The 16,799-nt window shown below is 49.3% G+C and overlaps 1 protein-coding gene across 3 annotated transcripts; it reads left to right on the top strand.

Moving 5' to 3' along the window:
* Positions 1-382: 382 nt before the first annotated feature.
* BPIFB6 (BPI fold containing family B member 6) lies at positions 383-16,784 on the top strand. 3 transcript variants are annotated; one of them, NM_001257213.1, is made up of 16 exons: positions 383-391; positions 1,093-1,200; positions 3,510-3,609; positions 4,645-4,749; positions 5,197-5,346; positions 5,494-5,557; positions 5,960-6,020; positions 6,818-6,909; positions 7,831-8,004; positions 9,128-9,181; positions 9,538-9,711; positions 10,450-10,517; positions 14,147-14,192; positions 14,784-14,847; positions 15,242-15,318; positions 16,591-16,623. In NM_001257213.1, the coding sequence occupies exons 2-16, from the start codon at positions 1,101-1,103 to the stop codon at positions 16,621-16,623; spliced, it is 1,362 nt and encodes a 453-aa protein (NP_001244142.1). In that variant the 5' UTR covers positions 383-391; positions 1,093-1,100. The 3 variants fall into 3 exon arrangements, with proteins under 3 accessions (NP_001244142.1, XP_024856360.1, XP_059748589.1); XM_025000592.2 differs by lacking the exon at positions 383-391 and having other exon boundaries at positions 634-1,200; positions 16,591-16,784; XM_059892606.1 differs by lacking the exons at positions 383-391; positions 7,831-8,004 and having other exon boundaries at positions 634-1,200; positions 16,591-16,784.
* Positions 16,785-16,799: the final 15 nt, after the last annotated feature.

Below are 16,799 nucleotides of genomic sequence, written 5' to 3' on the forward strand. Positions count from 1 at the left end.
TAGGCCTCAGCCTAAACATCTCCTCCTTAGAGAGTCCTTCCCTGATGCCCACCCCCACTCCCTAATCCCTCATACACATTGTATCCCATTCGATTGATTCTCTCTAAGATTCAGGACAAGCAGGACTGTCTCTGCTGTGTGTACCCTGTAGCCCGGCCTGCTTGACACGTAGTGGGGACTCAGTAAATGTGAGTTGAATGAACGACTGTTTATGGGTCAGTGACTGAGCTGGCTGTCCCATAAAGGCTCATAAAGGCTGGAGTCCATTGGGAACTCTTCCTCTTTGGTGACACAGACCAGCCTCAGTAGCTGCCCCACCTTGATTCTTTTCAGCCACAGCTCAAACCTGAAATAAACACTCTGCCTCTGGTTGGAAGAATTTCAGGTCTTGGTAAGTAGTCTACAGGAAGAAAGGTTGTCTGGGAGCCCAGAGATGGGAAGGGGGTTTCCTGGGAGTTTTGAAGGATCTGAGGTCAGAGGTCATCATTTGATTCTCTACTCACTGACTGTGAGATCTTGGCGCTGGTTCAAACTATGCCTTGATTTCCCTATTGGTGAGGCATTGTCTCCAGGGGCCTTAAGGGGCTGTGAACTGAGATTCCTGGAAGGGAGGCTGAGCTGGGGGAGGTGGGGGATGCCCCGGGCTGTCGGAGGGCTAGGGAAGCAGAGGGTTCCCCCATTCCCACGCTGCACTGCATGGGGAGTTCCTGGATCAGGACCAGGAGGGAATTCCTTCTGCGGCCCCAGCACTGCTCTCTGAGCCACACCTGAAAACGTGAAAAATTGCAGCTAAACCTCCACCAACCCCATCAGGCAGGCTGATCAGAATGCATCAGGCCCACAGATGAGGAAGCTGAGGCTTAGAGAGGGAAGTGACCTGCTCGGGGTGACTCCAGAAGGCCTGGTGTTTCATCCGGACACCCTTGGGCCCTTTGGGAGGAGGCAGGCATGAGGTTCTCTGAACTGGCTGGAGTCCAAAGGCTCCTAGACTTCCGAGATCACCCAGGGGGCTCCGTCTGCTCTGGAGCATGAGAGGCTCCCGGGAGAACCAGGGCTTGTTGAGCTGCACCCAATTCAGGCCCTACGGCACAGGCGGGGCCATGCTGTGGATCCTGTGTCTGGCGCTCTGCAGCCTGCTGACTCCCACGCGAGCAGACCCTGGGGCACTGCTGCGGCTGGGCATGGACGTCCTGAATCGCGGTGAGCTGGCGCTGGATGTTGGCAGAGGGTGTGGGAGGTGTGTGACTGGGGTTAGGTAGCGACTGCTCGTGTTTACATAGACTTGAGTGCTCTGTGATCCTCAAAGTAAACTTATAGGCAATGTGTTATTCTCCCATTTTACAGAGAGGAGAGGAAACTGAGACCCAGAGAAAATAGGGTGACCTTCCCAAGGTCCCCCAATAAGTTGAAGGCAGAGCTTTAAATTCTGCCTCCTGTAGCCTCTCCTTGGCCCTGATGGCAGGGGTTGGTGTCCACAAGCGGGTCATCGGGGTGACAGACATGAGCCAAATCCCAGCTCTGCCAACAGTTTACTCTGTGGCCTCAAGCAAGTCAGTCACCCTCTCTGTGCTGCCAGTGTGCTCCTCAGAGAATGTAAAATGAAAAGAAATGCAAATTAGCGGGACTTCCCTGGTGGTCCAGAGGCCCCTCCGAGCTCCCCATGCCGGCAGCCTGGGTTCCATCCCTGGTCAGGGACCTAGATCCCACGGGCTACAGCTCAGAGTTTGCCTGCTGTAACTAGATATCCTGCACACTGCAGCTGAGAGTCAGTGCAGCCAAATAAATAAAAACTATACTTAAAAAAATGTAAAATGGTAAACTGTCCTTTTGGGGCAGGATCAAATGAAATTGTGATACAAACTCCCCGTGGCTCAGATGGTAAAGAATCTGCCTACAGTCCATGGGGTCGCAGAGAGTCGGACACGACTCAGAAACTAACACACTTCAGATGAAATTGAGATGAAAAGGCTCTGAGGGTTCTTTACTCAAAGGTATTTTCCACCCCCAGCTCTGTGACCCTCAGGGAAGTCACATCCAGGCCCAAAGAGCTAACGATTTCGTCAGCTCAGGATTTGTCCCCCTCTGGGAACTAGCCTGTGACTATTATAGGGTGTTTCTGGCACAGTATCATTTGGGGTGGGGGCCCCCAGGCTTGGGGAATCAGAATGTCTTGGCTTCAGGCACAGTATCTCGACTTTAACAAGCTCCAAGTTGAATTCCCTAACCACCCCAGTTTGAGAGTGTCTGGGCTACAGCATAAAGTCGGCCCTCTCACTCGAGGTTCAAGGCCTCCATGATGTGCCCTGGAAACTGCTCCAGAGTCTAGTCCTGCCCTCCCCACTCCAGCCACCGCGTGTTCCTCTCTCCTCCCTCGCCACGCCACCTCCTTCCCCTCTCTCCGCCTCTGCCCTTGGTGCATCCTCTGCCCTGAGCCACCTCCTTTACCCCTTTGTTTCCTGGTGAAAATCCTATTCTTCCTTTAAGGACCAATTGACAGCTTACCTCCTCCTGGAAAGCCTTCCCCAGCTCTTTCTTTACCGGCCCAAACCTGTCATGTGGTTCTTCTAGCTGTGTGTACTTTTTATGGCTCTCATCACTTTTATTTACAATATATTTCTTTCTTGCTTTTTTAAAAAAAATTTTGACTGCACTCCACGGCATGTGGGACTTCAGTTCCCTGACCAAGGATTGAATCTGTGCTCCCTGCGATGGAACGTGGAGTCGTAACCACAGTACTGGCAGTACTGGCTCTCATCACCTTTTCTTCTTTTAATGATGAATTTTTATGTGGTACTCAAAAACACAGCTATTTTACAATGTCTAATTCCAAAATACACATTTTGTTGAACACAAGCATGTTTCTGTTGGGTATGTAATTAGTAGAGGAATTTCACAGTTATAGAATATGTATATCTTCAGCTTTCATAGATTCTGCCAAAATATTTTCCAGTAGAATTCACTGTATTGTTTATTGTATTTTTAATTGGAGTATACAATGTTATGCTAGTTTCTACTGTACAACAACATGAATCAGCTATGAGTATACCTATATGCACCCCCCCACCCTTGGACCTCTCTCCCACGCCCTCTCCCCATCCCACCTGTCTAAGTCATCTCAGAGCATGGAGCTGAGCTCCCAGTGTTATATAGCAGCTTCCCACTGAACAAAGTGAAAGTTAGTTGCACAGACATGTCCAGCTCTTTGCGACCCCATGGACTGTGGCCTGCCAGGCTCCTCTGTCCATGGCATTCTCCGGGGGAGAGTTCCCACTAGCTCTCTGTTTTACCATAGTAGCATCTGTATGTCAATGCTGCACTCCCAATTCGTCCCACCCTCTCCTTCCTCTCATCACTCTTTACTGTTATTGTTGGTGACTCTGTCTCCCCCAGGAGGCTGGAAGAGGGCAGGGTCTGCACACGACTTGTTTCTGGGATGCCTGAGAGAATGGTGAGGGAAGGAAGCAGTAAAGAGCCCAGGCGAGGGTCTATCTGACTCTTCTCCTTTCCAGAGGTCCAGAATGCCATGGATGAGAGTCATATCCTGGAGAAGATGGCAGCTGAGGCAGGCCAAAATCGCCCAGGGATGAAGCCTATCAAGGGCATCACTGAGTGAGCAGGGGAGGAGCTTCATGGGCCGGGGGAAGGGGGTGGTGGTTAGGGCAGAGGGTGGTGGGTAATGCTATGCCCAGGACCTGAGTGAAAGAGTTGATACAGGACATGGGGCCTCTTTCTGGCTTTGCTGCTGGCTTGCTGTGTGACCTTGGGCAGGTCACTGCTCTTGCCTGGACCTCAGTCCCCTCAGTCACCCACTAGGGACAATTCTAGTCCTGTTGTGAGCAGGGCCATTGGGAGGAGGAAGTGAAGTTGAAAAGTCAAACTCCAGCAGTAGCTTGCTGAATGTAGGTGAAATTGAATGAAAAATCCTCCAGTGGCTGAATGGAAACGATCATCTAAGGATAGGTGCAAACTAGTTTCGTTGCTTGCATCATACGGGATTGATTAGTAGGGGCTGTCTGGAATGATGTACTGGGGAGGGTTCTGAGACACTTTCTGGACTTAGCAGGAAATAGCAGTGTGATTGATTAGCAATGTCTGCCAAGAGCTCTGGGTGGGCAGGGGAAGTAAATGTGCCACAACTTTGTTATCCCGGATCTTGACTGGTGGTTCTCAGCCAGGAGTGATTTTGCCTCCAGGGGGCATCTGGCTATGTCTGGAGACATTTTTGATTGTCCCACCTTGTAGAGTGGGGGAGGGGGGTGCATCTAGTCCCTGTGGTGAGCAGAAGCCAAGATTTCTATGAAACATCCTACAATGCACAGGACAGCCCACAGCACAGGATGGTCTTGCCCCAAATGTCCGTAGCATCAGTGATGAGAAACTCAGATCTAAGCAAACCTCCTCTTTTTGTCAGTGGGGAAACAGAGGCCTACATCAGGGAAGGCAGCAGCCCAGGGTCACAAATTAAGCCACATGTCATCTCACCCACAATGAGAGCTTTCTGTGTACAGACTGGTTCAGAGATAGGTTTATCCCTATGACATGGGATGGGGGATTTACCCAGGGCCTCCCAGCAAAGTGGTGGAGGAGTGCGTTGAGGGATCTCACCTGTCCAGTTCTCACTGCTCAAATGTGTGCCCCTCCCAGTCTGAAAGTGAAGGATGTGCTGGTGCCTGTCATCACAATGAACTTTATGCCCAGGGTGGGCATCTTCCAGTGTGTGTCCACGGGCATGACCATCACCGGCAAGAGGTGAGTATGGCACGGATGTGAGAGGGAAAGGACAATGGCCTCTTTGTCTCACTCTTATATGCCCATTGATTGAGTACCTACTGTGTACCATGCTGTGGTCTGAGATAATGCAAATTTGGTTCCTACCTTTGATGGGAACCAGACCTGAGCACAGATGATCACAGGTTGATAGATTGGCCTGGGACAGAAGAAATATTGACAGGGTGTAGGGGCTGGGGATTAGAAAAGGCTTTGGGGAGATGATGACAGCAGAGCAGAGTTTTGAAGGATGTGTAGGAGTTCACCAAAGCAAGAGAGGAGAGGAAAGGCTGGTTGTGTGAACTTGGGCAGGTCCCATCCCTCTTTCTGTCCCATGGCATGGTCTCCCACCCTTTCACCCTCTCAGAGAGGCTGAGATTCTGGCCACAGTGGCAGCGGTGCCCTGATGCCTGCCTGCCCCCCCTCCAGCTTCATGGGTGGGAACATGGAGATCATCGTGGTCCTGAACATCACAGCCACCAACCGGCTTCTGCAGGACGAGGAGACGGGCCTCCCCATGTTCAAGAGCGAGGGCTGTGAGATCATCCTGGTCAGCGTGAAGACAAACCTGCCTAGCAAGTGAGGTTCTCTGTGGTTGGGGAGGAAGGCTCGGTCCACCTTGCCAGCCCGACCCAGCATCCCACTTCCTGAGCCACTGAACTCCTTAGCCATGTCCTGTGTCTAACTTCCTGCCATCTATGCCTCTGCCCCATCCTCTGTGTCCAGCATGCTGCCCAAAATGGTCAACAAGTTCCTGGACAGCACCCTACACAAAGTTCTTCCTGGTCTGGTGAGTGCCCAGAGTGAGCCTCCGCCCCTCATCCCCGGCACTGCTTAGACCAGGGCTGGCAAGCACGTTTCATCTCGGCTGTTCGATCGACTGTTGGCGGCTGAGGAGGCTCCTGAGGCTGTGGCTGGCTCAGTGAGAGGAAGTACCGTGATCAGCTAGTGATGTCTTCCATAAGCAGAGGAGGAGAAAACAGCAGCTGGTATCACACAGCTTGCCAACCCTGCTGAGTGTACCAGTCCCTGGGGCTCTGCCATTGACTTTCTGTATGACTTGTGGCTTTGGTTCCCCTCCAGTCTCTATCCCACCAGGGCCCTTGAGACTCCCCATGGAGTAACATTCAGCTGTGAGAATGGGGCCCTCCACTCAGGGCCCCCTTCAGCCCAGCGCTTTCTCTTCTTCCAGATGTGCCCTGCCATTGATGCAGTCCTGGTGTATGTGAACAAGAAGTGGGCCAGCCTGAATGGTATGTAGCCCTAGCCATGCCTTGCTCCCACATGGGGTCAGCAGGATGGCTAGAATTTTTGGATGTCCCACTCCCCATTCAAGTACCTGCTCCTGGCCCGGCCTTGGGACTACAGGAGGTCTGAGGTCATGGAGTCCACTCCTCCCCGCAATGCCCAGATGGGGAGCCTTAGGCCCTGAGGGGCTCTGGTGTCCTTACCTCTCAGCCCTCCACCCAGTGTTCCATCTATTACCCTCCCAGACTCCAAGGACAGCAGCCTTTGTTCACAATAGCTCATCCACAAACCTTGTACCACGAAGAGCAATTCCAGTAGTAACCCCACCCTTCCCTTTGCTAAGGGAACCTTTATCACTGTGGGGTCCACAGGGCTCCCCAAGACCAGGAGGAGAAACCCCAATGGCTGAGACTGAGGAAAACTGGTTCATGTGCCCAGCAGAGTGGCCTGGGACATTATTTCACTCCTCCAATTCTCAATCTGTGCATCTGTAAAATAGAACCAATAATCCTGACCCCACCAATCTGTTGTGAGAACTGAGCTGGACAACCCTTGGTAAATGCTCAAGCTCTGTATCTGCAGGGTGATATGAGGTTGCATGATTTTCTAGCTCAGGCACCATTGCCTCCATTCTGCAGATGAAACTACTGAGGCCCAGAGATGCTAAGCAGTTTGCCTGTGTCACAGAGAGGGCCGGGGTCCTGGCATCCAGGCCAGGTTCAGGTGGCAGCTGGCTGGTGCTGGCTTCTCCAGGCTGTCCTTGGGCTGGTGTCTCTCTGAGTGAATCTTCATCTTTGAACAGCCCCCATGCCTGTGGGCCAGATGGGCACTGTCCAATATGTCCTGACGTCCGTACCGACCACAACACCCAGCTACATTCAAGTGGACTTCAGTGTAAGCACCAAAGGGCATCAGCCGGCAGAGGTCTCACTGGCTTGAGTGGTGGGGGCTGCTTCTGCCAAGGCCGGTGGATGGGCTGGGGTTGCGGAGGGTGGAAAGGGCCTCTTTCTCTTTCTGCTCTCAGTACGAACCCCAAATCCTGAGCTAATTTCTGGATGGCCAACTCCACACCCACACCCCTGAGGCTCCCTGCTTCTCCCAATGAGTGGCTTGCCCACTGTCGTTGTATAGAAGAGAGCACCCAGCTTAGCAGGCAGGCAGGATTTGGCTAGGGCCTCACCCAGGACTCCAGAACCCTAGTGACCAGGTGACTGCATCTCCCAGGAATGGAAAGAAGAATCCCAAGTGGTCATCTCCCTGTGAAGTCTTCCTCCAGTGGGACTCTTACAGGCTGCATGTTGTCTTCCGTTTACCTCATTCTCTTGAGGTTAAAATAGTAAACGAGGGCTCTAATCAGTTAGAGTCAGATTAACTGATGTTACTTACACAATCCTATGAGGAGCTGCCAGTGGTTCAGTGATTGACTCCATTATCCTTGTGGGTCTCAGTCTACCCATCTGTATGCTGGGAGAGTTGAGCCACTGCACGCTGCTCTGGCTCAACCATCTCATGACTTGCTGACTTGGGCACCACAGACTTCCCTGTTGGCTCAGATGGTAAAGAGTCTGCCTGCAGTGCAGGAGACCTGGGTTCGATCCCCGGGTCAGGAAGATCCCCTGGAGAAGGAAACCCACTCCAGCATCCTTGCCTGGAAAATCCCATGGATAGAGGAGCTTGGTGGGCTACAGTCCATGGGGTCACAAAGAGTCAAATGACTAAGTAATTAACACTAGGCTGGTTTGAGCACCATTTGTTTGGAGGACTGAGACTTGCCCATGGTCAAGGCTGAGGGTCTCTCCCCTGGCTGTCCCATAGCCTGTGGTGCAGCAGCAAAAGGGCAACACCATCCAGCTTGCGGATGCCGGAGGGGCTGAGTTCCCTGAGGACTATGCTGAAGGCTCCTCACAGCTGCTGCTCTCGGCCACCTTCCTCACAGCAGAGCTTGCTCTTCTGCAGAAGTCCTTTAATGTAAAAGTCAAGGATACGATGGTGAGCTGCCCAGTGGCCACACCCCCGATATCTGCATCTGCCTCCTGTAATGACAGTCCCTGCCAGACTGAGAATTATCCTGGGGTTGTGAGTAATGCTAGGACTGGGAGGGGCCAGGATGGATTTCTGTCATCATTTCACCCCACCATCCGCCATCTCTCTGTCCATGTAGCCACTGTGTATTCATCTATCCATTCAACTGTCCACACACCAGGTATTTATCCACCAACCTACAACTCTTCTGCATTGTCCATCCATCTACCTGCTTTTTTTCCGGTCTGTCTTGTTACTATGTAGTCATGTCCTAGACTCTATCCTTTTAGCTAGAATCCACCCAACCCTCCATACCATCCATACCTAGAACAGGGGCTGATACTACTGAATGAATGAATCTATGTATCTGCCGTTTACCGCCTAAACACCCAGATACCCACCCATCTACTCATCCAGTTCTCCATTATCCATTCTCCTACTCATTTACTGATCCAGCCAGCCAGCCATCAATCCATCCATTCATTCATTCATCCCCACTGATCCCTTTATTCATCCTTGCATCCATGCACCCCCCATCTATTTGTGGACCTTTCTATTCATCCCTCCACCCATCAATCCATTCATCATCCATTCTCCCATCCATTTATCAGATGATTCCACCATTTTCCCATCCACCCATCCTCCCTTCTCCATTATTCCTTTCATGCCTCCATGCAGCCATCCACCTGCTATCTATTATTCATTCTCCTACACAAACACCTATCCATCAATCCACCCATCCATTCACGCACTTATATGTTTATACTTTTTCTCCATCCACCTATCCATCTATGAATCCCTTCACCCACATCCTCTGATCCATTGCATCTACCCATTCTCCCATCTCTCTGTCTACTTTTTCATCAAACAAAATTTTCTCAGTGCATGATCTTGTACTCAGAGCTATGGGCATTGGAATGTGTGAGCCACAGTCTGGGCTCTCCAGGCGCTCATTATCTACTTAATCAAAGAGTGATAACTATTTTGATGAAGGACCTCAGAGGGCATGCCTTTTTAAGTCAGAGGAGAGGTTTGTTAGGATGACTCAGGGAAGCCTTCAGTAATCCTAACCTTGACTATTATTTTGTAGATCGGTGAGCTGCCACCCCAAACCACTGTGACACTGGCTGGCTTCATCCCTAAAGTAAGTGCCCCAGCTATCCATAATCACCACAATCACCTGCCCTGTTCTCCATCCAGGCAAATGGATTTTCAATACCATGTCTCCCTTGTCCAGTGTGGAATCATCCCAACTTCTCCGTAAAGTAGTCTTTGGGCCCCCACAGGAACACCCAGGTTTTGTGCATTGTACTTTCTATGTCCAATATAGAAATAGTCAGATTTTCTGTTTTGTTTCCTTTATTTCCTGATAGACATATTCCAGCCTTTGCATATAGTACTTCCAAGGCAGAAATCACCTATTTCATGTCAGACTCCTAGTTTCAATGGAAACCACCAGTCTGAGGATTGGCCCTGAGGGGAGTTTCCTGGTTTCTGTAGGTGGCTGAAGCCTATCCCAAGCCGAAACCCCTGGTGACCCAGATCAGGATAAACAAGCCCCCCAAGGTCACCATGAAGACAGGCAAGAGCCTGCTGCACCTCCACGGCACCCTGGAGATGTTTGCTGCACGGTGGCGGGGCAAGCCGCCTGTATCCCTCTTTGTCCTGGAAACTGTGAGTGGACTTTTTCCCAGCTAAGCCCAACTCATGGATATTTGAAGCTGGAGGGTGGGCTTTTAGCTCATAGTCAAGTAATGGATTGAAGGGCTCTTAGTTAATCTTGATTATTTGGTCATAACCTTCTGGGCACTGTCACCTACTGTCTGATTTTGGGCTCTGCAATTGAACCTCCAAATGACTAGAAAGATATTTCTTTCTCTTCCCTCCTTTCCTCCCTCTCTTTCCTGTTCAACTTCCCACCCTCCAACATTCATTAGCATCTATAAGGGCAGTGAAGTCTCACTCAGGGAATTATAGGAACCTAAAGAGATTGCAAATCTATTTTGAGGAAATCACAGAGGACTTCCTAGAGAAGGTGATGCCTGAGCTATGTTTTGAAAGTTGAACAGGATCTGGCCAGGGAAAGGGTTGAGGTTGGTGATGGAGGGTACTCCAGATAGAGTAACAGGATGTGGCCTGGAGCAATAACATGGTATGTTCAGGGACCCACAATCATGCCGGGATTTCTGATAGTGCTGTCGTGGGCTGGGTACAGGGAGGATGAGGATCCTGGGCTAGGGGAATGGGGAGACTGCTGGCTTCAGGTCCTGAGGGTGGGGTGGGCAGAGAGGAAGACACTTGCTCTGTCTTGGCAGTGGTGGTGGTTCTGGGAAGGTCGTAGAGCCCTTGGTTTTACCAGCCCTGATGGGGGACCCACTGCCTTCTTCCTGCTTTCCCCCCACTCTGTGTCAGCACTTCAACCTGAAAATCCAGTACTCAGTTCATGAGGACCGGCTGCAGATGACCACCTCTCTGGACAGGTAGGAGTCTGCTGCCCAGGTTGGCATCCCTGTACCCCTGCCTAGGCACCACCAAGACCACTTGGTTTCCTGCTCCAGGGCCTTCCTCTGACCCAGCCAGCACAGCCCACACTGCCAGGCTTCTCTGGTCTCTATGCCTGCTAGAACTCTCAATGGCTCCCCATTGTGTGCATGATCTTTTGTCAAATCTTAGCCTGGCCTTCAAGGCCCTTCTCAAATTCTCCCACCACCGCTCCCACTATTCCACTAGGCTCTTGCACAGTGAGTCTGATCATGTGATCATGTTCCCTTTTTCATGAACAGGCTTTTACCCATGTCATCCAAATGCCACCTGCTAGTCAGTGCCCACCTCAAATATGACCTTCTCTAGGAACACCTTCTTTATACTGATAACAGTCAACAATTATAGAGCTCTATCTATGTGTGAGGTCTAGTTTTGTATTCAATTGCTGAATAATTTTTGTATTTGTCATAATTTCTTGTCTGATGTGTTGGGTGCCAAGATTCTACTGGTTGTAAGAGACAATTCTGACTTTAACTCACTTAAGCCCAAAAGGGACTTTTGAGTCATATAATTAAAATCTCTAGCAGTAGTTCTCACCTTTCAGGCATGGCTGGATCTAGGTGCACAAAAATTCTCAAAGTTTATCCCTCTCTTCCCTTGGTTTTTGCTGTCTACTTTGTTGGACATTCTCAGGCAGCCGCTCCCCAAAATTGGTGGCAAAGTGACCCCAATAAGAAGAGAGACCTCTTATTTAACAGTTCTAACAAAATCTCAAAGGCTGTTTTCATTGGTCTAGTGTGGATCACATGACCAACTCTAAGCTAATCACTATGACTCTTTATTGCAAAATTCAGACTGAAATTGAAGAAAGTAGGGAAAACAACTAGACCATTTAGGTATGACCTACCACTCCAGTGTTCTTGCCTGGAGAATCCCAGGGACGTGGAAGCCTGGTGGGCTGCCGTTTATGGGGTCGCACAGAGTCAGACACGACTGAAGCGACTTAGCAGCAGCAAATCAAACCTATTATGATTATACAGTGGATGTGAGAAATAGATTTAGGGGACTAGATCTGATAGACAAAGTGCCTGAAAAACTATGGATGGAGGTTCATGACATTGTACAGCAGACAGTGATCAAGACCATCCCCAAGAAAAGGAAACGCAAAAAGGCAAAATGGTTGTCTGAGGAGGCCTTACAAACAACTGAGAAAAGAAGAGAAGTGAAAGGCAAAGGAGAAAAGGAAAGATATACCCACCTGAATGCAGAGTTCCAAAGAATAGCAAGGAGAGATAAGAAAGCCTTCCTCAGTGATCAATGAAAAGAAATAGAGGAAAACAATAGAATGGGAAAGACTAGAGATCTTGTCAAGAAAATAAGAGATACCAAGGGAACATTTCATGCAAAGATGGGCTCAGTAAAGGAACAGAAATGGTATGGACCTAACAGAAGCAGAAGATATTAAGAAGAGGTGGCAAGAATACACAGAAGAACTGTACAAAAAAGATCTTCATGACCCAGATAACCATGATGGTGTGATCACTCACCTAGAGCAAGACATCCTGAAATGTGAAGTCAAGTGGGCCTCAGGAAGCATCACTATGAACAAAGCTAGTGGAGGTGATGGAATTCCAGTTGAGCTATTTCAAATCCTAAAAGAGGATGCTGTGAAAGTGCTGCACTCAATATGCCAGCAAATTTGGAAAACTCAGCAGTGGCCACAGTACTGGAAAAGGTCAGTTTTCATTCCAATCCCAAAGAAAGGCAATGCCAAAGAATGTTCAAACTACCGCACAATTGCACTCATCTCACGTGCTAGCAAAATAATGCTCAAAATTCTCCAAGCCAGGCTTCAACAGTACATGAACTGTGAACTTCCAGATGTTAAAGCTGGATTTAGAAAAGGCAGAGGAACCAGAGATCAAATTGCCAACATCCACTGGATCATTCAAAAGGCAAGAGAGTTCCAGAAAAACATCTACTTCTGCTTTATTGACTAAGCCTTTGACTGTGTGATCACAACAAACTATGGAAAATTCTTAAAGAGACAGGAATACCAGACCACCTGACCTGCTTCTTGAGAAATCTGCATGCAGGTCAAGAAGCAACAATTAGAACTGGACATGGAACAACAGACTGCTTCCAGATTGGGAGCGGAGTACATCAAGGCTGTATATTGTCACCCTACTTATTTAACTTATATGCAGAGTACATCATGTGAAATGCTGGGCTGGATGAAGCACAAGCTGGAATCAAGATTTCCAGGAGAAATTTCAATAACCTCCTGGCAGATGACACCACCCTTATGGCAGAAAGTGAAGAACTAAAGAGCCTCTTCATGAAAGTGAAAGAGAGGAGAGTGAAAAGTTGGCTTAAAACTCAGCATTCAAAAAACTAAGATCATGGCACCTGGTCCCATCCCTTCATGGCAAATAGATGGGGAAACAATGGAAACAGTGTGAGAATTAATTTTCTTGGGCTCCAAAATCACTGCAAATGGTGACTGTAGCCATGAAATTAAAAGACGCTTGCTCCTTAGAAGAAAAGCTACGACAAACCTACACAGCATATTAAAAAGCAGAGACATTACTTTGCCAATAGAGGTCCATCTGGTCAAAGCTATGGTTTTTCCAGTAGTCATGTATGGATGTGAGGGTTGGACTATAAAGAAAGCTGAGCACCGAAGAATTGCTGCCTTTGAACTGTGGTGTTGGAGAAGACTCTTGAGAGTCCTGTGGACTGCAAGGAGATCCAACCAATCAATCCTAAAGGAAATTAGTCCTGAATATTCATTGGAAGGACTGATGCTGAAGCTCCAATACTTTGGCCACCTGATGCGAAGAACTAACTCATTGGAAAAGACCCTGATGCTGGGAAAGATTGAAGGCAGGAGGAGAAGGGGATGGCAGAGGATGAGATGGTTGGATGGCATCACTGACTCAATGGACATGAGTTTGAGCAAGCTCCGGGAGTTGGTGAAGGACAGGGAAGCCTTGTGTGCTGCAGTCCATGGGGTCGCAAAGAGTCAGACATGACTGAGCAACTGAACTGAACTGAACTTATGACTCTAGAGAGCGAATGCTCTGATTGGCCAGGTCTGGGTGATGTGCTCACCCCACTGTAATGCCTTGGATAGAGAGGCTCAGGAAATGGAAACTCTGTTACTGGAGTAAAGAATAGATGTTGGGAAGATAGAACCAGCAGATGATGGTCATATGGCCTGTTCTGGTGCCAAGATGCATTAGTGCCACCAGAAGCTGTGCAGAGGAGGGACCCTGTGAAGGACCCCAGCTCTGTGTGCTGCAGAAGTCTGCAACGGGTTAACTGAGCTGCAAACCTCTGCATATCTGGCCTTGGGCAGGTGCAATAGACAGAGCTTGGGTCCCAAAGAGAGGAGTCAGGACCAATGAGAGAAGTCAGTGGTTTGAGCTGTGGGAAACAACATGGGCTGTAAGAAAAAGTGGTGAGTGCCCCATCACAGGTAGCATGTAAACAGACTTAGGAGTGCCTAGTGTGAAGGCTATAAGGGGACTTCCCCATCAGAGAGGAGCCGGGGGTGTTTGAGATGTCTTTTCTCCAGTGCTCTGAATGCCCTTCCTCCTCCCTGGTTCCCTCTCTTCTGCAGATTACTGAGCATGTCCCGGAAGTCCTCATCAATTGGCCCCTTCAAGGTAAGTATCCCAAGTACTTCTGCCTGGTCTGGCTTAAAAGCAAAAAACTGGGCCTATTCACCTTGGGATTTCAGGGTAGAGCTCTGAAATGGAGGCAGAGTGAATAGAGTAGGTCATTGTGGGGTTTGGGGCTCCTGACTGACCGTGTGACCTTGGGAAAATTGCTTTGCTTCTCTGAGTCTTTGTTCTCTTTTCTGGATAGAATCTGGACATCTCCCTAGATTGATTTTAAAAGCATTGTTGTGCATAGCAGCAACCTGAGCTTGTTTGCCCAGCCCAGGTGCTATTTTTATTAGTTTCTGTAGTCTCAGGGCCCAACACAGAACCTGATGTAGTTAGGAGTAGTGTGTGCTCAGTCGCTCAGTCGTTATCTGATTCTTTGCGACCCCATGGACTGAACAGGAGCTAAGCAGAAATGAAGGGCATCAGTCTACAGTGTAACAGTCAGACGCAGTTTTGATGTGATTTGATGTCTCTAAAATTCGTTCCTGTGGTCCTTGGACTCAGCTGGACTAAGAGCTGAAAAAAAAATCTGTTGAATTAATGGAACGATGGGATGAGGGTATCTTCTCTTTCTCTCTCTCTCGCCAGGAGAAGAAATTGACTGGCTTCATCACTGATTTTCTCCAAGAAGCCTACATCCCAGTCATCAATGGTGAGGGTTTTGCTGGTGCCAAGAAGCACTCTGAGCAGGAAAGGATGTCACAAGGGTGGTCTCAAAGGCCCTCCACTGGTCCCAAATGAGGAAACCTAAAAGGGAGTAGATAGTCAATACTGAATCTTTGAGGCTAAAGTCATGTTAATATCACTTGCCTGGGGACAAGGGCCCCTTCAACAACTTGGACTCTGACCTTTGACCCGATACCTGAAGTCAGATCTTGACTCTGCCCTGGGATGCAAGTCGGTGGTGATCCCGCTGATGGTGTCTAGGCCTGTGCAGCTGGCAGACATCATGAATCAATCACTGCACTATTTCCCACTATGCTGCTCCAGGCAGCCACTTACTTGCAGAGCAGGTAGGCTGAAATAACTCTTCCTGTATTTCTCAGATGTACTCCAAGTCGGGTTCCCACTTCCTGACCTTCTGGACATGAACTACAACCTGGCAGAGCTGGACATAACTGAGGTGAGGAAAGGAGGTGGGGAAGGCCAGTTCAGCCAAAGTTTCTGGCCAATGAGCAAGAGCCTGCCATTCTCAACTTGGAGGGCATTGGACTAAGGAGGCAGCGGCCATCAGTACAGTCTTGCCAATCCCCTGAGCAAGACCCTGCCCCTCAGAATCTGGAGGCTGCCCTTAGCCAGGGATCCCCTGAAGGAAACATGAATTCTGCTACTGTCCTCCTCTGCCACCTTGGACGAATTGCTTCCTCTTTCTCGGTGCTTCTATTTTTCTGTCATCTCAAATAGAGAGAATAATATAGTATCCACTCTGGAGAGCTGTTGTGATGATTTATGGAGATAATTCACTTAAAGGCATACAGTAAGTGCTCCATAAATATTAGCTTTGCCTTGCACACCAAGCACTGCACTTGGAGCATTAAATGGACCTTTTTCTCATTTGATCTCTCTACTCTGGGAGGTAGGGGTGCTTCTCCTCACTTGATTGTTGAGAAACTCAAGGTTCAGAGAGGTGAAGGGTCTTAAGGCCAGTCTTCCTTTTTTAAGCATTTCTTTATTTATTTTTGGCTGTGCTGGGTCTTCATTGCTGCACAGGATTTTCTCTAATTGCGGCGAGCAGAGGCTACTCTCTAATTGCAGTGCACAGGCTTCTCACTGAAGTGTCTTCTCTGGTTGCAGAGCACAGGCTCTAGAGTACACAAGCTTCAGTAGTTATGTCTCCTGGGCTCTAGAGCAAAGGCTCAGTAGTTGTGGCACATGGGCTTAGCTTCCCTGTGGCATGTGGGATCTACCTGGACCAGAGATCGAACCTGTGTCTCCTGTATTGACAGGCAGATTTTTTTTTTTTAAGCACTGAGCCACCAGGGGTGCCCCATCCTTCATCCTTTTTTTTTTTAATTAGAGGCTAATTACTTTACAATATTGTATTGGTTTTGCCATACATCAACATGAATCCACCACGGGTGCACACGTGTTCCCAATCTTGAACCCCGCTCCCACCTCCCTCCCCATACCGTCCCTCTGGGTCATTCCAGTGCACCAGATCCAAGTATCCTGTATCCTGTATCAAACCTGGACTGGCGATTCATTTCTTATATGATATTATACATGTTTCAATGACATTCTCCCAAATCACCGCCCCCCCCACACAGAGTCCATCCTTCGTTCTTAAACACCGAGCTGATTTTATTCCTGACCACGCCCCGGTCCATCCCCGTCTGTGTCTGGGTGGCCCCTCATTGTTCCCCACACCTGCTCCTGGCCCTTTTTCTCCTGCCAGAATGCCCTGGTGCTGAACTTGAAGCTGGACTGACTGGGACAGGATTTGCCTGCCAGCTGCCTGCACACCGTCCAGCAGAGGAGCCTGATTGGAACTGGGTGGGCCTGGCCCCCTTCCACTGGGGCTGATGAGGAGTGAGCAGGGCAGGACGGGGCTGGGGACTTGGCAATAAACAGGAGAAAGGCCCTAACGAACATTTGATGTTTTGA

This window comes from Bos taurus, chromosome 13 (assembly GCF_002263795.3).
Source record: "Bos taurus isolate L1 Dominette 01449 registration number 42190680 breed Hereford chromosome 13, ARS-UCD2.0, whole genome shotgun sequence".
Lineage (NCBI taxonomy): Eukaryota > Metazoa > Chordata > Mammalia > Artiodactyla > Bovidae > Bos > Bos taurus.